Source organism: Aspergillus foveolatus (genome assembly GCF_047715535.1).
Source record: "Aspergillus foveolatus strain CBS 279.81 unplaced genomic scaffold BDW70scaffold_86, whole genome shotgun sequence".
Lineage (NCBI taxonomy): Eukaryota > Fungi > Ascomycota > Eurotiomycetes > Eurotiales > Aspergillaceae > Aspergillus > Aspergillus foveolatus.
Window position 1 is genome coordinate 3924 of NW_027396150.1, and position 24271 is coordinate 28194.

Here is a 24271-nt window from a genome sequence, read left to right on the forward strand (position 1 = left end):
CTACGGGAGGGGCGACCCTAGCGTCTAATTTATCGACTGCTATTGGTGTGATTTCAACCCCGGGTGAGACAAGCCGGATATATTAATGAGCCGCGCGCTTGGCTGCGGCTGGCTGTTGGGTACCTCTCGGCAGCAAGATCGATCTGGTTCAGGACTTTACGGCTGAGTGGGGACGGAAAAAAGGGTTTATACCTTATGAAATCACAGACTGGAGAAGAATGAACCTGGTCAATCGTTATATACAACAACCAATGATATCATTTTCTAAATCGCCCTACAGACTTGGGGCCAAAAAGCTGTGCGACCGGGGCGGGTCTAAGCCTCTCATGGAGACTCCCCCAAGCCAATCAATTGCTATTGTCGTCCATTCTCTAACAAGGGCCCTTGCAATCTCTGCCTAGAGACTTGGCTGACTTCGAGCAGGAGATGCAAGCATTGCCTCCGTCTTTTCGCTGCCACTGCATTCTTCTCTCTTTTGCCCTCATTCCTATTCCTTATCGTCATTTTTGCTTCAGCTGGAGCGACTTTTGCGATTGGCGCCTGTTATATCCATCTCATCTAATTTACTTGACCTTACTCCTCGTCAGTGTGATACAACATAAAAAATAAATTACCATGACAGACTACGGCCCCCCTTACGGGTATGCCGTTCGCCGAAACGGCAGCTGCAACACCGCAGCGAACGAAGTCGAATGCGCAAATCCCTGGGATGACTGGCTCAACTGCTGTCCCGAGGGGACAGTCTGCGGCGATGGCGCTGTCTGCTGTCCAACAGACTCTGGGTGCGCTGCGCCCATCGAGGCTAACCCTCACTGCGCGAACAATGCAACCTGGGATCTGTACCGGCTCGACGGGTACCTTTGCTGCGATAGCGACACGAATGGCTTCTCGTTCTCGGGGCTTGTCTATAATGGCAGTCAGACGACAGGCTTTGGCTGTGCGGATGGGTATCCCACTGGGAGGGATACCGAGGTGCTTGTACCGGTGGCTTATGGTGTGTTCAGTGTGCAAGGCTCCGTAGTGTGTTGAGTAGTAGTCGGGCTAATACGGGGTTTCGAAAAATAGGAAATGAAACAGACACCGATTCCTCATCATCCTCCACGCCCTCACCAACAACCACACCCTCGACCAGCCCACAGCCCGACTCCCCCACCGCATCAGATACCGACCTAACATCCGATTCGTCTTCCTCGTCCACAAACGCAGGCGCAATTGCCGGCGGTGTCGTCGGCGGTGTTGCCGGATTAGCCCTAATTATCGCGCTTATCTGGTTCCTTCTGCGCCGCAGACGGCAGGCAGCAGCTGCCATGGACGCACCAATCGCGGGCGCAGGTGGAGTAACGGAGCACTTCAGTACGGACTCTGCAAAGGGTCCGTATGCTGTAGCTCCTGCGGAGCTCGAGAATAATGCGGTTCGCGCAGAGTTGAATGGGTCTCAGAACCAGCAAGATGGAATTCCGCATGAGTTGCCGGGGGCCATGCCTTCGAGATAGGGGGTGATAGACGGGTGCTGAAAGTTGAACAGATGAGGCGATTTGTTTTAGATACCCTTTGTAGTGTTTGTGTACAATAATTTATGTCTTTCGTGGGTCTTAAAAGGTAATAAAATATTACGAAGTATTTCACTGTCTTTGTGATTCAATACAACCTTGGCTGATCCCAAATTTAGTCATCCTGATATAATCCGGATGTATCGCCCCTTTTGAAATGGTCACTATGGTCTGATCCCATGGCCCGATCTTCCAGATTGCACATAAAGCTGGATCGTTCGTGAAAATCTCTCTAGATTCAAGTATAGCACTAAAGAAATTTTTCACGGTTTTTTTTTTTCCACCACTATCTCGCCCTTATTTCTGGGTGGAATGAGCCACTGTGAAATGTACAGCTCCATCAGATATTTGTGTCCTCTGGTTTTCACTGGCCTGCGGGATGGATTGGAGCGGCTCCTATACAGCGCCAGTGCCCAAGATTTCTAAGCTTCCCAAGACGAAAGGCTGGAGTCAGCTTATATTCAGTTGCGAATACCGCCTGTAGTTTTTACAAATCAGTTGAGATCATACTTCTTCTTTGCTACATCATGAGAGCCTCGATATGCATTCCCTCCTGTCCGCATAGGGTATACATAATATCCAACCTGGTCGCAGGCTGTTCATCGCTGACGAGTACCCAAGACAGAGCCTCGATTCTCTGCCACACAGGAATCTGTGTCATGCACTGTATCATGTGCCCATCCCTAGACCTGTCCTCCTCAATCTCGATTACCCGCTCAATTACCCTCGCAGTGGAGATGCTATCCCAAACTGCCTCCCGAATTGGGTGACGTCGCAAGATACTCAAGACATCGCGTCGGACCATGGGATGCCGGCATTTAACTCCGATCGTATAAAGAACGGGAACAATTCCGGTCTCTGGCGTAAAAGTCAGCCTTGACGACCCTGAATGCCGTTCATGCGCCGCCGCTACGTCGCCCCCCAAGGCTATGCATTGCTGGAACTGCGGCATAAAGTTGTCAGATTCCATTTCCTTGCCAGGCGCGCAACTACTGAGCAGAATCCATACAACAGTATGTTGTAAGCGCAGCAGTGATACGAGCGGGGAGGTTTTAGGATTCGTCGCATAGAAGCTATTTTGTTGCAGAATGTTTTCGAAGAGCCGCGACCATGTTTCTAATTGCACGAGAACGATATCTCCAAATGAAGAAGGTAACGGCGCCATCTTATCCATGGGGGATATTTGCTGCTTCGTATTGCACAGTCTCATTACTCGAGCAACGAGGATCTGGAGGTGGTCGGCGGCTTGGTCGAGAGGCCAGAAGGAACTGTCGGAGAGTGGAAGCTCAACCTTAAAAATTTCTTGGATATCAACTTGAGTCCAGTCCACGAGAAATGTTACAGCCTACATGTCAAGACGGCGGATCTGTCTTGTGACCTTGCAGATAAGTGTGTGAGTCTCTGAGGGTTGGTCGTTGCCATAAGTGCTGTTGTTCAGTATTAACTTGTCGATGTTGCAGGAGAGCTCTACTCCTCCACGCAGGTGATTCATTGCTTGTACGTCATTACCGGCTAGATAGTCAAAGCAGATAAGTAGATAACGGACCAAAAGTGTGATGGCTGTTACTTCAGTGCTGTCACCACTTTCCTGGCTCAAAAGAAGTTGAATGGCCCGATTATAGTACAGCAACGGAGTCCTATCCGGTAGTGAGTCTTTCAGTGTTTGCTGTCGACTCAAACTGTTGCTAGAATGGCTAGCCAGATAATTCGGTGCATCAAGGCTAGTGCAATCGCAGCAGACCGCACTGATGGCACTGATTGGGAGAATAACATGAGAGTCTCTCTCCACGATTCGCAAGGACGGTATTCATTCAGATGCCTGATCGAATAATACTCGAAAAAACACATTGCCTCTGCCTGGCCTGACCCAGTCACAGGTAAGATCATGAAGGGTCCGAGATTCTGCAAAATGAGGCGATAGCAGACGTGCCATTGTTTTGGTTCTGGCTGATACGCATTAATCACGGTGCAAGAGTGGTAACTGCCATAGCTTACTATTGTGTCGGCCTTCTCGTTGCGATAACAAGTTGATCCAATTTCTGGGGCCTCGTTCTTGAAAGGCAGGGGTGTTTGGCCATAGCCGTCACAGGTGCGGCCTGTGGAACGGCATTTAAAACATGAAGGTCGAGGTAAATCGCATTTTACTCGTCTTATCCTGAGAGTGCAGCGAGCTTCGGCGTCAATTCTAGAATTTGGAGCCAATCGACCGTTCAGTATCAGAACAAGGAGCATGACTAACTTGCAAGTCTTATAGCCTAATCTTGATTTTGGGGCGAACTTGAGAGGCTTTGTTCTCCAAGAATATTCGGCCGACTTGGTGTGCTCGTTCTTAATCTCATCCATCACATAAATGTTAGCTGGCAAGATTCGCAGCACGCGGTGTTCCAAGCCAAGGATAATCCCAGGTTCATTGCCGTATAAACCGCCAAGTGCGTAGGGTCTTGGCTTTGAAAGCAATCACTATAGCGTACCATCTGGATATCAAGAGGATCGTCTATTCATATGTTTGTCTGCCACAGAGGAATTCCTTCATTCCTCACATCCTTCGCGAGATACTGGAATAAGAAAGACAATCGGTACCCTGCAAATAGCCTGGAGAAAGACCAAGTAGGCGAAGATAAGCCCATTGATTATATAAACCCTGAAGTAGACTAATGCGCCAAACTGGAAACTTCGATTGGTCAGTTCGTACAAGTGGGGTCTAAGGACGGAAATCTTGATGAGGGAAAATTGAGCAGCTGAGCCAATGGACTATCGAGCTGGCTACTAGCGTCAATCTTGGTAATCTGACCACAGTCTGCAACGACCGAGTGTATGAAAGTCGTAATCTCTAATTACAGTTTGTAGTGTGTTTTCTATCCATTGAGGGGTCTCTTCTGCTTTCAAGGATGATAATGCTAGGGATGCTTGGGAATGTAGGGGGTACGGGGTAGGCATCGACGAGCTGGATATAGATGGTCTGGCTGCTTACCACACTATTTGGACTACCCTGCCACCTGATATTATTTGGTGCATGAATACTATAGTGTGTAACTAATTTTCAGATGAATGTACTTCCGAATTCTAATAAACAGTACATATAATTGGCTAGTTCGTACAGGTGGGCACCAAGAGAGTAATACAATTTGCTAATAAGAATGCAGCTGCCTAAGGAACCCTGTAGTTGAAATTGGCGATATAATACGTCTAGCATATATAGTTCGCTGATGTTGTCATTGTGTTGGCTCAATAATCAGTCCTAGCACTTTTTTGAAGACGATAAAACATAAAGCTCAATGAGGGACCTTCTGCAGATAATCACGAGCCCACTCGTAAATGCAGTTATTCTCTCCATGAGTTGGGGATGTAAAGCTGATACTTTACACGATCAGGGCATGGTTTATGGATTTGAGGACGTGAGTCCTAGATCGTTGCTGAACCACATCTTCGAGGGTTTCCAAGCTTTCTAACTAGTCTTAGATTGAACCATCAGCCAGCCTAAAATGGATGTCATGCTTTGATAACTTTAAATGCTCTAGACTGGAAGTCCCCTTGGACTATTCAAACAGAAGTCTTGGCACGACGTCGATTGCATTCATAAAACTGCCTGGAAAGAATGCCACCGTCGAGTCCCCGAATCTTGTAATCATCCCTGGTAAGATCTCGAACGAATTGTCATGCATAGTTGCCTGGATTCCACTGGCTGGGCTGACATGTCGATAGGTGGTCCGGGTGGTTCTGGTGTCGACCTCCTCCTTACATACCGGGACCTCTTAGAGCAAGTCTTCGGAGAGCAGTACAACTTCGTCTCGTTTGATCCTCGAGGTGTGAACAATAGCGGTTTGCGGCTCGACTGCTTCTCGGGGAACACGGAGGCGAGATTAGCCTTTATGCGGCTGCACAGAATAGGCGTTACTAACATCTCATCAACTTTGCTTGTAGAAAATTACTATTCAAGCTCTATCTACGGCGAGTGGTGCAACGATGCTGTCGGGAATGAATCTCCTTACGGATATTACGTGACTACACCGGCCGTCGCCCATGATCTGCTTACATTTATAGAATCAGAGGCTGAGGAGGCCGGTCGGTCGCCTTCAGACGCCAAATTGTGGGCTTATGGCGTCAGTTATGGTACCGTCATCGGCAGCACCTTCGCTTCCATGTTTCCTCACCGAGTTGGGAGAATGATCCTCGATGGTGTTTTGAACGCAGAGCAATACTATAACAATGAGTGGAAAGAAAACGTCGATCAGATGGACGAAGCCATCGAGAAGTTCTCGAGCTTCTGCCATTCCGCAGGTCCTGGAAAGTGCTCCTTTTGGGGCCCTACGCCAGCCAACATCACGGCCAGAGTGGACGAAATAATCCGTCAGCTCCAGAATCATCCGGTCCCGCTCAGCATGGTCCGAAGTCAAGAGCTCCCAACAATGGTTACCTGTTTTGACCTAAAGGCTCTTTTCATCAATGCTATAAATTCCCCACTGGCAAATTTCCCAGGCATGGCCCATGTGCTGCACCAACTCGAGTGTGGGAACGTGTCTGCTCTCGCGGGCACGTTTGATGGGTTGGGCTATTTTTCAGACAATCGTCTGACCATCCAGTGCGCCGATTCGTATCGGAGCAACAGGCTTACTACATTTGAAGAGTTCAAGAGTTACGTCGAGTACACGACTTCCAAGAGCAGGTACATTGGTGACATGTACCCCCTTGCCCTGGACAGTATCTTGTGTAGATCGTTCCGACCGCAATTGCCTGACAGCATGATGGTCCAAGGTAGAAAGTTCTCCTTTTGCCTCTCTATTTCCCGCATGACTAGCTCTATCTTGATTGAAGAAGAAAGCTTCTACGCTGAAAGCAAAAGCTAACCCGTTTCTTTGAATGCAGGCCCAGTCAGCGCACTAGATAGGCCTACGGCCTTTCCGATTCTATTCACGAGTAATACCATCGACCCTATAACACCCTTGATTTCGTATGTCTTAACCAATGGCCTCGCCATCTGGTATGTTGCTAATTGAGTTCACCTCGTGGCAGGGCGCGCAAGATGTCGTCTCGGTTTGCCGGATCGGTACTCCTATTGCAAGAAGCCGTTGGTGTAAGTTGCTGTTCCTGCCATTCCTTTTGACACAATCATCTTGAACAAGAGTCCAAGCTGACCTCGCGGAATCTTTCTCTAAATGCAGCATACCGTCGTCCTAAGTGGGGCATCTAGCTGCTACTGGGGGCATGTTCAGGCATACCTTCAGGGCATACTTCCACCCTCCAATATTATATGCCCGCAGCAGTATATACCTTTCTTAAATGGCCCCGTTGGGCCTGTCTAAGATTATCGAAGCCTGAATGGGATGGCCGGCAAATTCCAGGAGGATATAGTTAGTGCATATAACTCATTAGCATTGAAAGAGATTTTCCCCTTATATATACATACATTACCATGCGATTGGGGCAAGCGCAGAACGGTAAATAGTAGTTTAAAGTACTCGAAGCCCCATACTGCCTTCGACAGTGCTAGTGCTTTTCAGCCCAAGGATTATATAATTGATTTGGCACTTGATGTTTGGTTAATCAATAATGGCTAATCAAGACTAAAGTTTCCATAATAACTTTCCTTTATGAAAAGCTCTCATTATGTTGCCCTGAAGCATGACATGCATACAACTTTTACCAGCAAGTATATATTATTCGTCGAGTTTCCATCGCAGCAGTTTAGGCATCAGGCATGGCGGACGTCGTCAAGGCAGGAGATATCCCCTGTTACCCGCTCGACATGGCATCCCAGGCATTGGTAATCGTAGATGATCTTCTGCGATCGCGCGTCCTCGTACCCACTGCGACAGATGACAACCAGATTTTCGCTCCATGCTGCGTTGTATCTGAACGCCTCTACTGTCTCGGTAAAGGGAAAAGTTGCGCCGATATGCAATGGTATAATATGGCGTTGTTTCACTTGGTCCATGATGTAGACTCCGGTTTGGTAGGTGGTTTCATCGCTGATGCTCTTTCGTGAGAGATCCAGTGCACGGTAGGAGCAGTTGCGATTATACGGCTCCATTGAGAGGCCGTTGCGATCGAGCATGTCTCTCTTTCCGATCTCGACGAGAGTGCCGTTCTCGGCGATACATCTCCAGCTCTCGTGTAGCATATCTCCGGTCAGGGAGTTGAGACAGACATCGACCCCGCGGCCATTGGTCACTCGCATTAATTCCTTAGCAAAGACAGTGCTGCGAGAAGAAAACATGTGGTCGCGCGGAATTCCATATTGCTCGGCTAGTCCTGTTTCGCATCCGTTCCCACCGTCACAAAGATCTCTGCACCGAGATAGCGGCACAGCTCGATGGCAGCCGGTCCGACTTCACCAGACGCGGAATGGATGAGGACAGACTGTCCCTTTTGAAGGTGGCCAACGTCACGAGGCCATAGACGGCTGTGTGCACTGCAATCCCGAGACTTGTGCCGGCTTCGAACGAGACCCAGTTGGGCAGGGGGTGAACAGCATGCCAGCGGTTTCGCAACCCTGTTGGCGAAACAGCCTCGATCTCCGTGCTTGACATTGGATACAGCGCTCCCAATGGCTAGTCACGATTCCAGTGCACTCTAAGCTGAATAAGTGCTCATTTGCAGGCACGAAGCCCATTGCGTTGGCCAGGTCCTTGAAGTTCATCCCCGCAGCATGGACCTCGACCTCTACCTCGTCCCCAGCGAGCTTCGGCAAATCAGTGATCTTCCTGTATATAAGTGTATCCAATGTACCGGGCCTTCCACTAACCAACCGGATGTGGGACCTGTGGTTGTGAATGATGTCCTTGGAAACAGGTGGCTCTCCTCCTCCTTCCCCTCCCTCGCTTTCCTTTTGGCCTTATTGAGCACGGCATCTGCAACCACCCTACTGACATGGTACATTCCATCACGCTCCACGAACTCGCTGTCAGTTTTCTGCAGGCTCGAGACGGATGTGATGTGGCGAATAGCCGTGTCAATCGCTTCTAGGCTGCCGGCACTGCTCGTAGACTCGACGTCTAGACACAAAACCAGATTGGACGGATATTCAGCCTGGAGAGAGCGTGCAACGCCGAACATGAGGGACATGCTCTGGATGGTTAACCAGCGTCTGAGACCTATGCTCTGTGGGAAAGAGTGCACAATGACGGTAAATCAATATAGGTCTCGAAACTTACCCTCTAGTGACCCAAACTACACGGCACCGCTGCTCTAGGAGTCCTCTTAGCGCGGTAACCTGCTCATCTCCTAAGGTGGAGAGAACGGGATGACCAATCTCATCTATTATCAGGACAGTACTTTCCGATGCAACCTCATCAAATGGTAGACTGTGTTCCGATACAGTCCATCCCTTCTTGTTAAGCGTATTCCGAACCGCATCTGTGCAGGGAACTGGGTGCCAAAATGAAGCAAGTGCACGTTTTTGCTCTCTCGGTGGTGAAGGTCAGTCTCTCTACCTTCCTCCCTCAGGGCTCCAACATAGACCAGATTGAGGATGTCATCCTTGGGGCTGTGAAGATCATGAACAGTGTCCAGCCCCGTCAAGTTGGAAGCGCCACCTGGTAATACACACAGTCAACCTTATCCAGCCACATCACTTCTGGGACCTTGAGAATGATACATACCTTCCATTAATGGGAGCCCTACTGCACTCACTGCAATTAAATATCCATTCACTGTCAAGATATCTCGTGCCCGCCGAATGGTTTGTTCAACTCCCCCCCTTCAATAGATTTTGAGAATAATCAAGTGGTACTTTTCATCAATACCACCGAAAGGACCAAATTCTGCATCCAACATTTGAACAGCAACACCCGACTCTGCCGCGTATTTCTCATGGGCGACCAGCCCGGCTTGCTGTGATGGGCGCCAGGAAGCGGTAACTACACCCCTGGGCAATAGTACCCGCTCTGGCTCGGATATGATCCAGGTACAGGGAATCGCCAGCTGTTGGGCTGTCGCGCAGCGTCACTTCCAGCACTTTTGCCGCCGGGCATTTGTGGGCTATTAGTGACAGTAGCTTGACCATCTACGTCATGGCTGCCACAACATCCCCATCAGCCTCGCCAGTGCCGTTATCTGGCGGCACCGTCGCCTGTAGAATATGCGCAGTCTGTGCCGAGGTGATAGAGTCAACGTCGGGATTCAAACAAGCTGCGTGAATGCATGGGGCCGGTCGGCACTCGCATTGATAGTGTGGTATCGTAGCCCTTCGAGGTGCAAGACGAGTCCGTTGCTTTCCTGAGCAATCGTCCTAATGTCACTGACATAGCGTTTGTTGTCATCTGGGCGACCAACACCGCTCCACACGGCCTCTGATGCTACAATCGCGTCGTCGCTGGATGCAACATTGCGCGGAAATATTACCAGGTCACCAATGAGGGCAGGGGGCATTAGGGCGTTGACTGCAGAATGATGACCGCGGTTGAGAGCGACAGTGGCAATCTGTAAGCACCCCTTGATTGCCGCTAGGTGCATTGCATATTGGCTCTGCGGATAGCGAGACTCAGGGGCCTGCAGTCGCACCAACGCCTTGCACTGACGCGAGTTCGCCTTGGCCTCTATCTCCTGGCAAGGTTGGAAGGCAGGCCCGAAGTGGTAGGCAACACGGCGCATAGCCTTGTACCATACAGCACCTGGGACCGGGTGTTGCAGAGGTGCAATGTCGGCCGCACTGACCGGTGGCCGGGGAAGGGTCTGGTTAGCAACACTCACTAGTCCCCGGCAATGTTTTTCAATTGAGCTATCCTTCGTAATTGTGCTGACCGTAAACTCGTGCCATGTCTCCTTGTGCTGGAACAAGGCTGCAAAGACAACAGGATCTTGGTACCGCTGTTTGTGTCCAAAGTAAGCATACGGGGGAATGACGCATTGCGTAGTCTGAAGGGAATTTTGAGATAGAAGTACCCTCTGGAATCTGCCCCGTTGCATACGCTTTCTGGTGAATGGCTTCAATGGCCATGGCAATGTAGCCGGCCGCGGGGAAGATGACGCTGTCTCGGAGAAGATGGCCACGTAGCCAGGTGATATTGCTGAGCCGCAGAATGTTTTTCCATGTTGTATTAGTCCATGGGCTGCCGAGGATCTTGCTGCCAAGGAGGCCATGATAGGGGAATTTGCGGAAGCGCCAGTCGTGACTTGATTCACTTTCGTGCTAGTACTTGACCGAGTGGTTCCACTGTAGTTGGGCGAATCCGATACAAATATGGGTGGAGCAGCGGCCGCGTCGCCGTTGAATCCGGCGAGGCAAATGGGATAGCCCATGTTGAACAAGGTACCGGCCGCATGTAACAAGGTTGAGTCAGCGTGGGGGCCGCGCTTCCAGACCGAGCCATATGCAGTTGAGGAGGAGGCGGCCGTCTTGATCTGGTTTATTGGACCGCCTAGTGCGGCACTTGGTCCAATTTCATAAATGTAATCCACGGCCTCCGGCCCCGTTATTAGCTTGTGTGCGGCCTGACTAAAGAGCACAGGTGAAACCATGTTGGCGACCCAGTAGGCAGGCCCTGTTGGATTTTTAAGGGCTGTGCCCGTGGTTGGCGACACGAGGAGTGATTGGTTATGCCTATTGTGCTCTGGCCATTCGACATGTCCCGTCAACAGTTCCTCATATCGCCCGGCGATGGCCTTCATATGGCGGGAGTGATATGCTGCATCCACGCGGAGTAGTCGCGCAAAGCGTCCGCCATCCCTGATACGCTCTTCGATAAGGATGAGCCCTGACCTTATTTCTGAGAGGTGACACTTTGCGGGCTGGCGATGCAGGCAACGTCAATAGCCGTGTCTTTCAAGTACGGTAGGACCTGGTCGGGCCCGACACCAACAGCCATCATCCCGACAGGCGTCTCGTAAACGGCTTCCGATGTAGCCTTACCTCGATAATACGCTATCAAGGTGGCCTGCTCGCGGGGAATGTAGCCTGTAGCGACAGCTGCCGCAATCTCTCCGGACGAATGTCCGACCACGGCTTGGGGTACAAGGCCGGAAGCCTGGAATACAGCGAGCAGCGCCAGCTGTAGTGCCGTGACAAGCGGCTGAGATAGCTCTGGACGCTGAGTGTGGGCATCATCGACTGTCAACCTTCCGTAAAGTGACCAGGGCGGCGAATCATGGGCGTCTTGTAGGGCCCTAACCAGGTGCTGGATAGTGCGTGCAGCTAGGTGAAATGTTTCCACCAGCCTTCTCCCGATTGTCGGCTATTGGGCCCCTTGCCCTGTAAAGGCGAACCATACCCGGAGCTTCTGATCGGATATATGGCCTCGATGGCGAAGGGCGAAAATGGCTCAGGATAATATTTCTCCTCTCCGGTCCTCTGCAACTCAGCGTGTTCAAGTTCGCGATCAAATGTCAGCCTAGGAAGAGGATTGAAGTACCCAGCCATAAAGACTAGAACGCCCAGGGCAATGCAGAAGTTCGTCAAAAGGAGCATCATCTGGTTCGGCTCAAAAGATTCATTTTGAACAACTGGGTGTGGTTGCCCGCTCAGACTCTTTCACAAGATAACAACGTACCGCTGGGGCATACCACCATCCCGGCCCCAACTCCAAATCATGTTTATGTACTGAGAGCTGCAAGCCATTGATTTCTTAAAAAAACAGATCTCTGGTACTTCTGCGACGAATGCCCCGCTGTGTCTCGGAGCTTTCCCGGAATGTCTTGCATTTGGAGCTAAACCAGGATGCAGATCCCTGGAAGCCGCGGATATGCCTCCCCCCACCTGAACGCACGCGTACATATACCTAGTTAGGCACGGCAAGGTATCGCAATTGTTGTGGTTCAGGAGCTTACCCCTGCCGTCTGGTCTTTCCCTGCCTGTCAAGTAAGCTTGTTGTTTCGTCGTGTGCTGGAGAGCCGGGAGTTATTTGTGACGTCGGTGCACTGCATTGCATGACTGTGCAGCGCAACATGCGGCCTCGACATTGCAACGTCGTAAGCATGCGATAGGTTACGTGTTTGTGGTATGGATTGTGTGTCTCAAACGGTGGCCAACCCCGAACTGCAAAAATGGCGGCACGAGTGTAATATAGCGTTGCTTTAATTACTGCTAGCAGACGACGCTCAATGGTGCAGTTAGATGTCCCGTCTCTGGGTTGCCTTTTTGTCCTCAACTTGTTTATATTAGTTCTCGATTAGGGCTATAAGCTTTGTGATCTGCAGATCAACAAGCTGTTCCTCATTTGCGCCTTATAGCCCTAATCGAGAACTAATATAAATCCACGCGAACAGCTTTGCGGCCATGCGATCTAGCTCGAACGATGCTGTATCTGACGCGAGATGTCATCACAGCCGTCGGATTCAGAAAGCCAGCGGGATACTTAGAGACAAATAGCGAGCTCCGGTTCATTATATACCAACGAACCCCCTGCGCAGGGCGCGGAGTTGGCCGGTTCCTCGGGTACATAAAGGACCTTGTTGATGAGCGATATAATGACCTCGAAACTAACCATACCGATATTCTTCAGTCTTTCATCCATCCGGTATGAGTAGACCCCAGGTCGAGCCCGAAGCACTCGTGGCCGTCTTCGGTGGTACTGACACCACGTCTACTGCCCTGAGGAATATTATTTTTTATTTGTCGACCACCCCTCGAGCATCCGCGCACTCCAATCCGAGATTGACAGTGCTGGAAAGAAAGTGACGAGCCCGGTGATCCGAGACGCCGAGGCTAAAGCCCTTCCTTACCTGCAGGCGTGCATCAAGGATGGCCTACGCACATTCCCACCCAGTATGGGTCTTATGGGGAAGGTTTGTCCGCGTGATGACACGATCTGCGGCATAGAGGTCCCTGCCAATACCCAGGTGGCTTGGTCCGCGCTGGCGATCATGAGGAACCGTACCAACTTTGGGGAAGATGCGGACTTATCTGAGCCGCAATGCTGGCTTGACGCAACATTGGAAAAGAGAAAGGAGATGGATGCCTCTGACGGACTGGTATTCGCGACTGGGACAAGGTGGGAGTGCTTGGGGAAACGGCTTGCGTACATAGAGCTGAGAAAGGTGATCTTCTAGGTAGGCGCCCTTTCCTACGTATACCAACCCGTTATCCTAATTGCTGATCATTTCGCAGCTCTTTCGGCGGTTCGACTTTGCCATGGTTGATCGGGATGTACCTTTTCGGTGGGCGAACCATGGGCTGACAGCTCATTTTGGTATGAATGTGAGGATTACGAGGCGGGAAGCAGAGGGTGACGTGGAGGTATGCTGACTGTGAGGTTGATATAGACTGGTAGAAGTTTTCTTAGCGTTGTTGAGGTTCCTCAATGTAAATGATAACATTCATGTATTCGTCATATTGCGGTTGCCTTATTGTAAACGACGCCGGATCAGGTGACAAGACCGGGAGCTTTCTCTTTTAAAGAAGTCCTCATTCGTTTTCATTTCCTTCTCTGATTCTCCATCTGGATCAACCCTCCCCTCTACTTCTCCTTGACAATGTCTCTGGCTTTAAGACTCACCAGACTGTTCTCGGCGGTCAATTCAAAATCCGTCACGAATAATCATACCTCATTGCCCCGCACAGATCCCACGAGCAGCGTTGTTGAAAATGCCACTCCCGCGCATGCACCTTCAACGTCGGCAGAGTCTCCCCTCCTCGACACCGCAACCATCTCTTGGACGATGATGTCGCTTTGTCTGTCCGTGCTTCTTTCGGCCCTTGACTTAACAATCGTTACTCCTGCAGTTCCCGCCATAGTCGGTACGTTTAAGACCGCCGCCGGTTATATTTGGGTAGGGAGCGCTTATACACTGGCCTACGCAGCCATTACTCCAGTATGGGGCTCAGTCTCAGACATATGGGGCCGGAAACCCATTATGCTCATTGCGGCCGCTGTATTTCTCGTCGGCAGTTTGGTCTGCGCACTTGCGCCGCATATGGATGCTCTGATCGTGGGACGTGCGATTCAAGGATTGGGAGGCTCCGGAATGGGCATAATGGTCAACATTGTAGTTAGCGATATGTTCTCGCTGCGAGATCGGGGGTTGTATCTTGCAATCACTTCACTTGTCTGGGCCGTTGGCAGTGCCATAGGGCCGGTTTTGGGTGGTGTTTTTACGACGAGGCTGAGGTAGGTGCCGCCCTATTTGAAGCGACGACAAGGCTGACTATATGAGAGCTGGAGATGGTGTTTCTGGATTAATTGTGAGGCACTTCATTCAACGCGGCGGCCCTAAGCTGACCCTTCGACCGCACAGTACCGGTTGGAGCTGTCTCCTTTCTTGTCCTACTCTTCTTCATGAAAGTCCCTAGTCCTCGAATACCCATCGCAGCCGGTCTTAAGGTCATCGACTGGACAGGCAGCCTTTTGATTGTAGGGGGCTCTCTGATGGTCCTCCTTGCCCTTGACTTTGGTGATGCCGTCTACTCCTGGTCCTCCGCGACAGTCATCTGCCTGTTGGTTTTCGGAACGGCAGTGATGGCGCTGTTCGTGGTGAACGAATGGAAGATAGCCAAGAACCCTATTATCCCGGTTTGGCTATTCACCTCGCCAACAAAGATAGCGCCTTATGTTGTCTTCGCGTGCAATTCATATGTGTTTATTGGACAGGCGTATTATCTGCCCTTATACGCGCAGTCCGTCCTCGCCGCGAGCGCACTAACCTCAGGCCTCTACCTTCTCCCGCTAATTGTCTCATGTTCCCTGGCCGCAGCTGTAGCGGGGGTCTTCATGCAGCAGACCGGGAAATACCTCCCAGTTATGTACATTGCCCAGGGCTTTTTGGTACTCGGCTCCGGCCTGCTGATTAGTCTTGACTTTGAATCCAATATAACAAAACTCGTCATCTTCCAGATCCTCATTGGTATCGGCGTGGGCATGAACATTGAAGCACCAATTCTTGCTGCCCAGGCTGCCACAAGCGTTCGGGATACTGCGGCCGTCACTGCGACGATGGGTTTTGTACGATCTCTCTCTACCGCCATTTCGGTTGTTGTCGGGGGTGTAGTATTTCAGAATGAGATGAATGCGAAGAACGAGGGGTTAGCACGCCAGCTGGGCTCAAAGTCAAATTTCGCGCGCGAATTCAATGGCGATCTTGCCGCTTCGCGTGTGGAGGTGATTGGCACCCTTGGACTAAATGCAGATCAAGAGGGCTTTGTCAGAAAAACGTATTTTGAGGCGTTGAGAATGGTGTGGGTTATGGTAAGTTCATCTTAATACTGCAGCACGCCACATTTCAACCTTGAAACCTGTCAGTGCATCCACGCTAACGTATGCCCCGTGTTCCATTAGTATGTGGCGTTTGCCGGACTGGCTACTGTCCTCAACCTCTTTGTGCGAGACCATAAGCTGCGGAGTGAGAATGAGGGTGCCGTGCTGGGAGCTGACCGTCTACGGCAAGAAGGGGTGCCCGCCGTTGGGGTCGCAGAATTGGAATTGCAGAACGAGCGAGAAGATTAGTATTGGCTGTGGATGCTGACTTGGAAAGCGATTCATTCCTAGCCCAAGGTAACTGGGTGGAAGTCCTCAGTTGCAGCCATGTAAGCACCCTGCCACTGTGGTCTTGCGGTTAGATGTTCGGTTTTGGATTGTGTATGGGGTACTAATGTTGCGGAGCTGCTTGGGCATATGATATATAAAGCCAAACATCAAAGCCTCGAGATTTGTGTCGTGGCGCTCGAAAGGGACAAAAAAGATGGAACTAATAATCTATCAAACTCAAATTCCTGCACCGATAGAGCATCAGCCTTGACAGAATAACACTGGAGAGTGGAGACATGTAGGCGAGTCCACCCGTAAACCTTTGCCTAACTAGGGTTAAATAGAACAGCAATATCGGACAACAGACTTCTGTCCACAGCACGAATATCAACGGCTTCATGAAACCATCGTAAATATCGAAGGTATCCTCCAAATTAGGCTACGCTTCCATGACTTTCGCCCACCAGGCCATATTGGCGACGTAACAAAGTTCGTCCTGAGGCCTATCCCTATCACTCTATCTTTAGTGAGTGTTGACATGCAAGGTGGCTTACGATCTGCGCCGAGCCCGACACCTAGAACGCATCGAATATATTGTTATAGATCTATTTCGTTATGGAGACTACGGTGGGTTCCTTAACCCACCTTTACCTGTTGGCTTTGACGGTTATGCAGCTCACGGCTTACTATAGAGACGACCTTCTCTTTGAACGAGCCTAAGTCTTGGCGCCGATTCTCAGCCAGCAGCGGTATTACGCTCGCTCGGCTCGGGAGCCGGATACAAACGAGCCTTTCGCATGCCTGCAATATGCCGTGCGGACCGTGGCCGCATCAATGCGTAGTCAATTCAAGGGAGTGGTGCCCCTATTATAAAAACATGCAGACTGTATTCTCAATGGCTGGGAACAGAGGGTACCGGGCGAGGCAGTCCCTACTGAACTGATGCAGGCCCGTCTACTGTTAGCCATATATGAGATTCTCAAAAAAAAAAAATCTGCGCAAAGGCTGGACCAGCGTCAGCCGCTGTTTCCATCTCGTTCACCTTATGAAGCTGGATGAAATAGATAACCCGAAGTCTGGAAGACTCCTACTCTCTCCTGGGTGGAGGTAGAGGAGCGACGCAGGAACTTCTGGACTGCTTACGCGCTGGAATGCTATGCTAATTTTGTCAATGGTGTTCCCAATATCTTCGAACGATCACATGGTAAGTCTCTCTATGTCTGTTGAGCAATAGAGCTTTCTAGCTCATAACGAACTAATATACAAAGATTCTCCCATCTACCTGCTTCTGAGGCGGCCTTCCGACTCCAGCAAGTGGTCAATACAGAGTTCCTGGCCACAGCTGTGGCTCGAATAAACGACCAACAGCTATCCTCTTGCGTGAAATCCATCGTCATTGTCACTGTCCTGGCACGCTGCCTCCCCTATCGCAACCAGTGCAAAGTGGAAGGCATCATGGATTTATCGTCCCAGCAATCCCTCGTCCGCCACAAAACACTCGACACCATTCTTTCTCAGGAGATTCAAGAGATAATGACCAGTACCTATTCTGAAATGGAATCATATTATCCCGAGTACATCTTCATCGAGATGCTAGCGCAACCTGCTGTGCTGGTCCTCTTCACCGCTGGAATCAGTGCCCAACAACACAAATACGTATCATGCCTTGCGCAGGGAGTAATAGAAGAAGGTTTTCACGGCGGCGGAAAAGAACCATAGCCTGGCGCAAGGACTGCCATAGCTGGGTTGCTTCAGGGTTCGAGTTGTTTTCTCCGTGCACATTGAGGATGTCTAACCTTTCAGCCAGGTACACCCTTTCACGCCGATTGCCTTGTTTATTTGTGCCGATTTCTTGCGCTCACCCAAGACGTTGAATCCAAATAACGCTGCGCAAATCAAACCATCTGTGCAATCTGCGAGACCTTGCTCCGGCTAACAACCTAGCCCTAATCTTCAGCTTGAGCTCCAGCGAAACACCGAAATTGCTCGCACGGCTCGGGACCTGCAGCTCGCCACCTCGTGAGAGAGTACCGTAGCCAAGACGTGTCATTGTCCCAATTATGACCAATTGGTCGATGATTTTGCCAGTTTACATATAGCGACACGCGTAAAAAGGGCGATGTTTCTACACCTGCTGCGTTCAGGGGATGTACATTATTTTTGAGTTTACCTCTGATATACTTTATATGAATCAACATGTACATACCACTGCACACCTTATTGCCACATTTCGGGTCTAAAACAGTATTGGCCAATATAGTAAATCCGACTCGGAGAAACGTCAGTTCTTGGCTGACTGCTTATATCCGACCCCGGCCCGGTATATTAACCCTTTTGGGAATTACCGAAGAGTCTGTCCGATGTGTATAAACCAGAAAGCTAAAAGCGCATCCAATCCCCTCACATCCTAATTCTCAGCAACACGCAATTTTCTATTCTACTTTTACACATCTTTATCTCTACGAGACATTTACCCTTCTTGTGGCATACCCAGCTCCACAACGTACCCAGGATGGCCCAAACCACTATCCCACCCCCCTTGGCCAAAAAGCCCGCGTCCTTTATCTCCGTTGAGTCCTCTGAAATGGACAATACTGGAAAGAAGGCGTCAGTCCCCCGCACCATGAACGGTCTCGAAGCGTGCATCTACTGACGCCGCCTGTGCTACTAGATTCAAAATTCCCTGCACCGTCCACGGCCCCTCCCAGATTCCGCACCTTGACCACGAACTCCAGCAGCCCTACGCCCAGAATATAATACACACGTTGACTGCCGCTCTCAACGACCTCGCAGATGAGAATAAGTGCGCAAAATGCACGGTTGAGAAGTTTTCCGCTCTTCTAACCAGACATGTGCGCGAGATCCGAGCCGCGAAGAAGAATGGGCAGTGGTCGAAGGAGGAGAGGAAGGCCCTGAAGGCCGAAGTGAAGAGCTCCTACAAACCAGTCAAGAAAGCTGTAAAGGCTTTGTGGAAAGAGGGGAAGCAGCAGAAATAGACTTGCTTTATGAATCCTTTAGGCTTAGGCATGGAGTTTGGGTTGATATGTTGGGATGTAAATATTTTTTTCACAGCGCATACAATAGGAAACTGTTACCAGCAACCTTGAAGTTATGGCCACCATCCAACTTTACATCTGTATCCGCAGCGGAAACGTAGAATATTTGATATTGGTCTTTTCATAGCCTGGCGCTCAGAGCCTTCACCTGAGCGGAGATATTAACCGGCTTTCTTTATGTGAGCCATGGGGTTATAAACATTAATATTTAGAATCTCAGCCCTAGTTAGGTACGTCCAAGGACATTCCCAGGGCCGTTGATTCCAATCGCAGTTCTCACACCATTCATACCGTGCAGTTTATTGATCCCATTTGCAGTTCTGATGAGCGGCTCTAACCTGGCCCCGTATTGATGAATCGTCTCACCGACCATCGCGGTGGAATCAAAATGCCAAATCTTAAATGAACGGCTTTTGACCTCCTCAAAGCAGGATTCGGCCTTGACCCGCTTAGCAGGATCAGCCCACTCAAGCTGCTGGAACAGATCACAGACACACCGACTGCTATTCACTAGCCACTGCATCCACGTCCGACGCACTTTATCGTACGTCCCATCTATCGCCCGCAAAGCCTCGGCCTTATCCGCACTGTGTTGGCGGAGCTCCATTGTCAGCTCAGACATGTTGATACAAAGACACAACGCATCCTCAACGCCAAAGGATGCGCCAGCCTCGTGATGCGGGCTTGACGCGTGCGCAGCATCGCCCACGAGACAGACTCAACCTTTGTTATACTGTGGAACAGGGAGAGATCAGTCTGCCAGTGCCTTAGAAACCTCGTTGTGCGATGCGCCTGCAGTGGTAGGTTTGTCCAGGGGCCAAACGTTGGGGTCTGACGCCACAACGGTGGCTCCGATGGTGTTTGTGTTGACGGTGTAGTGGATGAGGTGGGCGTTGAGGCCGATGTGCATGTTCTGTCTGTGGGTTTTGTATTCGCCTAATCGCGTTGGCGTCTTCTCAAAGCCAAGACAGGGTAGCTATGGTCCCCCCAGCTCCTTCGAAGACGCCCATGGCTGACATTGCTTCTCACAAGCTATGATTGACGCCCTTGTAGAAAAACACGAAAGCACTTTTCCGCTCCGACGTCACTCCTGGCCAGCCAGAGCATAGATAGCTCGACTCGCTGCGTGTTGGTCAAAGGTGCCACGGGCAGTTTGGGCTCGCATCTGTCACCTCGCTGAGCAAACGAGCGTCGCCAAAGTCGCCTGTCTACACAGATTGAGTGGTTGAGACGCGACTTCTCGTCAGCATGAAGCTCTGCAATCTAAAGGCCTCTTATTGGATCCAAAATCATTAATGAAATTGGAGATTATCGAAACAGACTCCTCAGCACCAAGTCTCGGCCTCGTCCACCGAGAAATACCAGCATCTCGTCAACACCGTCACGGACGCCTATAGCGCGCAGGCAATGAGCATGACGCGCCCAGTACGCGGCTTCGAGGCCCGATTTAAAACCTTGTCGACCTCTGCCGCGATTGCGCTGATCGGCGGCATTCAGACATCGGAACAATCGGGTTCCAGTTCATCTCTTCCGCCTCTGTCGTGGCCTATCACCCACTCATAACGAATAAGGCTGTCGTTTCTGAACAGCCGGTCAATGCAGAATCAGCCCTGCCTATAGGATATGCGATGCAAAGCTCGTCTGTGAGGATATTTGGATGAGACGCTGCATCTGTACCCTGATATCTTTCGTACGATGTCCGTTAGAGTTGGACAGATATCTGGCTCCAAGATTAATGGCTACTGGGATCCAGTCGAACACTTGGTGCATCTGACCAAATCATCCAAGACTCTTAATATTCTCCCAGATCTTGACGGGCTATGTCTTCCTTCTGGCAAAAGTGTTTTGATATAACTTGTTGACACACCCAGGTCCTTTCATGCTGTCCTGCCAACGACGTCGCCGCCACATTAGGTGATCTTCCATTGATGAAGGAGCTGGTATACTCTCCGCATGAAAGGGTACTGTTTGCCGAACTTACGACGGGCGTTTGCCACCATGGAGGCTGAGATATCTGTGAACGTGTACTCCACCGGTAGCCCTAACTGGGCCAGCATCGGCGCAAGGACGTACGTCGTGGCCCCGGTACCGGCGCCCATTTCGAGGATCTTCAACGGTCCATCCTCAGGGCTCCAGCGGTCGCTGGCCACTAGTCGCTGTGTGGGATGGTGCACCGTGTCGCGCATCTGGCTGTAGTTTATCCGATCAAAGGTATTGTTCGCAGTAGAGTGCCTGCACCAGCTCGCGGCCCTCGATGCTGCCGAAGATGACGCGGATCCCGTCTGTTTTTCCAGCCAGGACACCGGCAAGGTGCTTGCCGGCGTGGTATGTGAGCTTGTTCGCAATGACGAACTCGTGAAACTGGCCCAAGAGCTCCTGCAGAATGGTCTGGCTGTTCTTGCGCGGGGTAGAAATGGCGGTGCGCTTGAGTTGGCCGGCGCCGCCGATGTCGACCAGGCGCGCATCCCGCTCCAGGAACTCGTAGGCGAAGCGCCACCCGGGGAAGGATCTGGCCTGGAGTAGCAGCGCGCAGGTCGCATCCCAGCTCCTGGAAGGCCTCCAAGACGAGAGCAGCACAAAACCGGTTGGAGGCCGCAATGACGGCATGGTCGATATTGCTAAGGTTGAAGCTTCGTAGGGCATTGTCGCACCATCTTCACTGGCGCCAAGGACACGAGGATGTCGGCGGCTGTGAGCTTCAGGCGGCTGGGGACGGGCTGCATATCCCCGCCCTGCGGTGCAGCTGGCTTGAGAGGAGGAACCTCTTCTGGAGGCGTGAGCGTCGCCGTATCGTCGCTCTGCGAGGTGTCTGACCACTGTGGCTGCACAGAATCATCCGAGTCGTCCGAGTCCTCCTCCTCGGCGTCGTCTTCATTGGTCTCTCCTCCCGCTGGATGGAGGGCATTGGAGATGCAAACACCGAACTTGCGAAGACTGGTGGCCTCCATCAGCTCGACCTGGTCTAACGTGCACTTGAAGACGATTTCGACTTCGCGAGCCACTTCCATCCCCATGAGTGAGTCGACACCGAATCCGGAATAGGCGACGAGCGTGATCTCGTGCTCGTCGATGCCCGACACATGCGCCACCAGCTTCCACACATCATCTGTGATGTCTGGACGGCGCCCCTTCGCCTTCTTGGCCTTCTTCTCTTTGGGACCTTTCTTCGGTTTGCTCTGATGCAAAGGCGGCTGCTCTGCCGCCGCGGTGATGGTACCGTTGGGTGAGGGGCAGCAGGGCTCGGCTTCGCATCTGTCCTGCTGCTCGACACAGCCGGCTGCTGGCCAGGCCCTGCCACCATAATTGTTGGTCAGCGCGATTTTGCGCTCCGCATCCCATAGCCGCAATGGGGTCACAACCTGCATCATATCGTCGGCGGTGACGTTGATATGGTGACTCATTTGCGTGAAACTGGCCTGCGGGGGAATGTAATCCCCTAGCATCGTCATAATCACTTTTATCAGCGAGACCACTCCGGACGCACCCTCAGTATGTCCCACATGGCCCTTCACAGGCCCAATGGGCAGCGGCTTTGAACGCACCTCTGAACCAGCCAGAGCCATCCTAATGCTTTCGTATTCCGGTGGGGTCACCAACCGGGGTTCCGGTGCCGTGGGCCTCGACCAGGGAGACATCATCGGGACGGAGGTGAGCCTTTTTGATGACGTCCCGGAAGAGCTGAGAGGGCGATGGAGAGTATGGCACGAATAATGGGGTGCAGTTCTGATTTTGGTAGACAGCCGTGCTGGAGATACACCCTAGAATCGGGTCGCCGTCACGCCGTGCATCCCCCATCTTTTTGAGGAAAACGCAAGCAATACCCTCAGCGCGGCAGTGGCCATCAGAAAGTCTTCACTAGATGAGTGACGTTAACCAGCCCATGTCCATAGTGGAGCAACGCGGCTACTATCTCCCCCGGGTGCTCAGCGGAACAGTCATCAGCTCCATAGCCTACGGGCTGCTGTCGATGCTGTCCCCATCCACGTCGGTTGGGCGCTGTCGGATTTCAAATCCTATATGGAACTGGCTGGGGTGCGGCTGCCACAGGGGTCAGTATTCTCTATTCCGTCTCACACTACTTCCTTTCTGTTCTCTCGCTAACGGAACCAGTCCTACATTGCAATCCAGAACCTAGTTCCCGCCCCTGTTGCAATGGCGATCATGATCTTCTGCCAAAACCTCGGTGGCACCGTCTTCCGGATCGCCGCTCAGACAATCTTCAGCAATATCCTCCTCGATGGAATAACGAAGCACGTCCCTGGGGTGAACGCGACCTTGATCATAGCCGCTGGGGCTCGGTCGATTCTGGAGCTCGTCTCCGGTGAGCAGCTGGCGCGTGTGCTGGACGCTTATAGCACCGCTATTGACCGTATAATGTATTTGGATGTTGGGATATCGGTGGCTGCGTTTGCGTTCGCCTGGAGATTAGGGTGGAAAGACATTCGGGTTAATAAGAAGAATAACCAGCCCATTGAGGAAGGAGATGAGGGGGCAAAGGTATAATTCAGGACGGAAGGGGCTGTGTAGGAGCACTTATATATTCACACGATAAGCTGCCTTGGTAAGGGGGCAATCAGTGAGCCTGTAGGGGCGCGCAGTGGCGTTGCTAAACACGGCCTCTGAAAGGGAGGGCCAGTAGGTTCAATCAAGACAATTGAATAGACAAGATCCGGGCGAATGTCTGCAATAAGCCAGGCTATTGGCCCGCCCTGGGAATGTTAGAGGAGGATAACTGGGGATCTAATGAGGTCAAGCAGGGCGGTGCCGGCAGCCTGGACAGTTGACTGTCACAGGCTATGGCCTGGATCTTGGTTGTCGGCCACGCCTTCAACCTGGTTCTAATAAGGTTTCTGCAACATCAGTGTACAGCCTCGGAATTGCGGCCTCGTAGGAAAAGAGATCCATCCTCGTAACTTCGGGAAAGAGATCCGTCGGCATGCAAGTCGGGGAAGTCGGAAGTCTTGACGTATAATTGGGAAAGGTTGATAAAAGGGAGGAGGAAGATATCTGCGTTTCTATCTTTTGTTTCTTTCTCTAAGCTTGTGATATTCGTGAATACAGGACAGCTAGTTGAAAACAATACTACCTACGCCCGTTACATTGACTGCTGGTAGGTTTGCCGAATCAAGGAACTTGACTGTTGAGGCATATTTAATTGTTGAAGATCAGGTTACTCATAACACCCATCCTGTTCTATTGAGTGTGCTGGGACGCCTGCAGCCAGATGTTAATTATTGTGGTGCTGTGAAGTACTGCTGTAACAGCTCAGCAC

At 51.2% G+C, this 24271-nt stretch overlaps 12 protein-coding genes across 12 annotated transcripts; 7 read left to right on the forward strand and 5 right to left on the reverse strand.

Moving 5' to 3' along the window:
- The first annotated feature begins 322 nt into the window (after positions 1 to 322).
- BDW70DRAFT_119594 (uncharacterized protein) lies at positions 323 to 1630 on the forward strand. Its single transcript, XM_073734739.1, has 2 exons — positions 323 to 994; positions 1066 to 1630. Exons 1-2 carry the CDS (start codon positions 616 to 618, stop codon positions 1491 to 1493), a joined length of 807 nt encoding a protein of 268 aa, XP_073591781.1. The 5' UTR covers positions 323 to 615; the 3' UTR covers positions 1494 to 1630.
- Positions 1631 to 2070: 440 nt separating this feature from the next.
- On the reverse strand, positions 2071 to 3893 carry BDW70DRAFT_153714 (Zn(II)2Cys6 transcription factor domain-containing protein; the record flags this gene model as incomplete). Its single annotated transcript, XM_073739702.1, has 4 exons — positions 2071 to 2895; positions 2929 to 3271; positions 3322 to 3705; positions 3790 to 3893. 4 exons carry the CDS (start codon positions 3891 to 3893, stop codon positions 2071 to 2073), a joined length of 1656 nt encoding a protein of 551 aa, XP_073591782.1.
- A 917-nt stretch (positions 3894 to 4810) lies between these two features.
- BDW70DRAFT_119664 (Alpha/Beta hydrolase protein) lies at positions 4811 to 6951 on the forward strand. Its single transcript, XM_073734740.1, has 6 exons — positions 4811 to 4945; positions 5010 to 5184; positions 5253 to 6302; positions 6414 to 6498; positions 6561 to 6621; positions 6710 to 6951. The coding sequence occupies exons 1-6, from the start codon at positions 4826 to 4828 to the stop codon at positions 6848 to 6850; spliced, it is 1632 nt and encodes a 543-aa protein (XP_073591783.1). The 5' UTR covers positions 4811 to 4825; the 3' UTR covers positions 6851 to 6951.
- Positions 6952 to 7239: 288 nt separating this feature from the next.
- Positions 7240 to 8612, reverse strand: BDW70DRAFT_163947 (uncharacterized protein; the record flags this gene model as incomplete). The annotated part of the gene is made up of 4 exons (XM_073741387.1): positions 7240 to 7793; positions 7855 to 8098; positions 8152 to 8229; positions 8277 to 8612. 4 exons carry the CDS (start codon positions 8610 to 8612, stop codon positions 7240 to 7242), a joined length of 1212 nt encoding a protein of 403 aa, XP_073591784.1.
- A 799-nt stretch (positions 8613 to 9411) lies between these two features.
- Positions 9412 to 10714, reverse strand: BDW70DRAFT_119671 (polyketide synthase dehydratase-domain-containing protein). The gene has a single exon (XM_073734741.1). The coding sequence runs from the start codon at positions 10626 to 10628 to the stop codon at positions 9669 to 9671; it is 960 nt and encodes a 319-aa protein (XP_073591785.1). The 5' UTR covers positions 10629 to 10714; the 3' UTR covers positions 9412 to 9668.
- A 2064-nt stretch (positions 10715 to 12778) lies between these two features.
- Positions 12779 to 13728, forward strand: BDW70DRAFT_163949 (cytochrome P450; the record flags this gene model as incomplete). Its single annotated transcript, XM_073741388.1, has 3 exons — positions 12779 to 13000; positions 13080 to 13520; positions 13591 to 13728. 3 exons carry the CDS (start codon positions 12779 to 12781, stop codon positions 13726 to 13728), a joined length of 801 nt encoding a protein of 266 aa, XP_073591786.1.
- Positions 13729 to 13895: 167 nt separating this feature from the next.
- On the forward strand, positions 13896 to 16241 carry BDW70DRAFT_144101 (MDR family MFS transporter). The gene is made up of 4 exons (XM_073738199.1): positions 13896 to 14590; positions 14639 to 14664; positions 14718 to 15664; positions 15755 to 16241. Exons 1-4 carry the CDS (start codon positions 13956 to 13958, stop codon positions 15920 to 15922), a joined length of 1776 nt encoding a protein of 591 aa, XP_073591787.1. The 5' UTR covers positions 13896 to 13955; the 3' UTR covers positions 15923 to 16241.
- A 941-nt stretch (positions 16242 to 17182) lies between these two features.
- On the forward strand, positions 17183 to 17703 carry BDW70DRAFT_119832 (uncharacterized protein). The gene has a single exon (XM_073734743.1). The coding sequence runs from the start codon at positions 17399 to 17401 to the stop codon at positions 17660 to 17662; it is 264 nt and encodes an 87-aa protein (XP_073591788.1). The 5' UTR covers positions 17183 to 17398; the 3' UTR covers positions 17663 to 17703.
- Positions 17704 to 18358: 655 nt separating this feature from the next.
- On the forward strand, positions 18359 to 19065 carry BDW70DRAFT_144105 (uncharacterized protein). Its single transcript, XM_073738200.1, has 2 exons — positions 18359 to 18550; positions 18615 to 19065. The coding sequence occupies exons 1-2, from the start codon at positions 18456 to 18458 to the stop codon at positions 18937 to 18939; spliced, it is 420 nt and encodes a 139-aa protein (XP_073591789.1). The 5' UTR covers positions 18359 to 18455; the 3' UTR covers positions 18940 to 19065.
- A 160-nt stretch (positions 19066 to 19225) lies between these two features.
- BDW70DRAFT_163952 (uncharacterized protein) lies at positions 19226 to 19621 on the reverse strand (the record flags this gene model as incomplete). The annotated part of the gene is made up of 1 exon (XM_073741389.1): positions 19226 to 19621. One exon carries the CDS (start codon positions 19619 to 19621, stop codon positions 19226 to 19228), a length of 396 nt encoding a protein of 131 aa, XP_073591790.1.
- A 1529-nt stretch (positions 19622 to 21150) lies between these two features.
- Positions 21151 to 21647, reverse strand: BDW70DRAFT_144107 (uncharacterized protein). Its single transcript, XM_073738201.1, has one exon. It carries the CDS (start codon positions 21640 to 21642, stop codon positions 21205 to 21207), a length of 438 nt encoding a protein of 145 aa, XP_073591791.1. The 5' UTR covers positions 21643 to 21647; the 3' UTR covers positions 21151 to 21204.
- Positions 21648 to 22879: 1232 nt separating this feature from the next.
- BDW70DRAFT_163954 (uncharacterized protein) lies at positions 22880 to 23502 on the forward strand (the record flags this gene model as incomplete). The annotated part of the gene is made up of 2 exons (XM_073741390.1): positions 22880 to 22987; positions 23110 to 23502. The coding sequence occupies 2 exons, from the start codon at positions 22880 to 22882 to the stop codon at positions 23500 to 23502; spliced, it is 501 nt and encodes a 166-aa protein (XP_073591792.1).
- Between the last annotated feature and the right edge of the window lie 769 nt (positions 23503 to 24271).

What these genes read in the sequence shown, in the direction of transcription:
- BDW70DRAFT_119594 (XM_073734739.1), top strand. Translation starts at nt 616, where the DNA reads ATGACAGACTACGGCCCCCCTTACGGGTATGCCGTTCGCCGAAACGGC. An exon ending in GCTTGTACCGGTGGCTTATG is followed by an intron (nt 995 to 1,065) that starts GTGTGTTCAGTG and finishes TTCGAAAAATAG; the next exon opens with GAAATGAAACAGACACCGAT.
- BDW70DRAFT_144107 (XM_073738201.1), bottom strand. Translation starts at nt 21,642, where the DNA reads ATGCCCTACGAAGCTTCAACCTTAGCAATATCGACCATGCCGTCATTG.
- BDW70DRAFT_144105 (XM_073738200.1), top strand. Translation starts at nt 18,456, where the DNA reads ATGGCCCAAACCACTATCCCACCCCCCTTGGCCAAAAAGCCCGCGTCC. An exon ending in GACAATACTGGAAAGAAGGC is followed by an intron (nt 18,551 to 18,614) that starts GTCAGTCCCCCG and finishes CTGTGCTACTAG; the next exon opens with ATTCAAAATTCCCTGCACCG.
- BDW70DRAFT_119664 (XM_073734740.1), top strand. Translation starts at nt 4,826, where the DNA reads ATGAGGGACCTTCTGCAGATAATCACGAGCCCACTCGTAAATGCAGTT. An exon ending in GAATCTTGTAATCATCCCTG is followed by an intron (nt 5,185 to 5,252) that starts GTAAGATCTCGA and finishes ACATGTCGATAG; the next exon opens with GTGGTCCGGGTGGTTCTGGT. An exon ending in TGACAGCATGATGGTCCAAG is followed by an intron (nt 6,303 to 6,413) that starts GTAGAAAGTTCT and finishes CTTTGAATGCAG; the next exon opens with GCCCAGTCAGCGCACTAGAT.
- BDW70DRAFT_119832 (XM_073734743.1), top strand. Translation starts at nt 17,399, where the DNA reads ATGGATTTATCGTCCCAGCAATCCCTCGTCCGCCACAAAACACTCGAC.
- BDW70DRAFT_144101 (XM_073738199.1), top strand. Translation starts at nt 13,956, where the DNA reads ATGTCTCTGGCTTTAAGACTCACCAGACTGTTCTCGGCGGTCAATTCA. An exon ending in ATGGTGTTTCTGGATTAATT is followed by an intron (nt 14,665 to 14,717) that starts GTGAGGCACTTC and finishes TCGACCGCACAG; the next exon opens with TACCGGTTGGAGCTGTCTCC. An exon ending in TGAGAATGGTGTGGGTTATG is followed by an intron (nt 15,665 to 15,754) that starts GTAAGTTCATCT and finishes GTGTTCCATTAG; the next exon opens with TATGTGGCGTTTGCCGGACT.
- BDW70DRAFT_119671 (XM_073734741.1), bottom strand. Translation starts at nt 10,628, where the DNA reads ATGGCCTCCTTGGCAGCAAGATCCTCGGCAGCCCATGGACTAATACAA.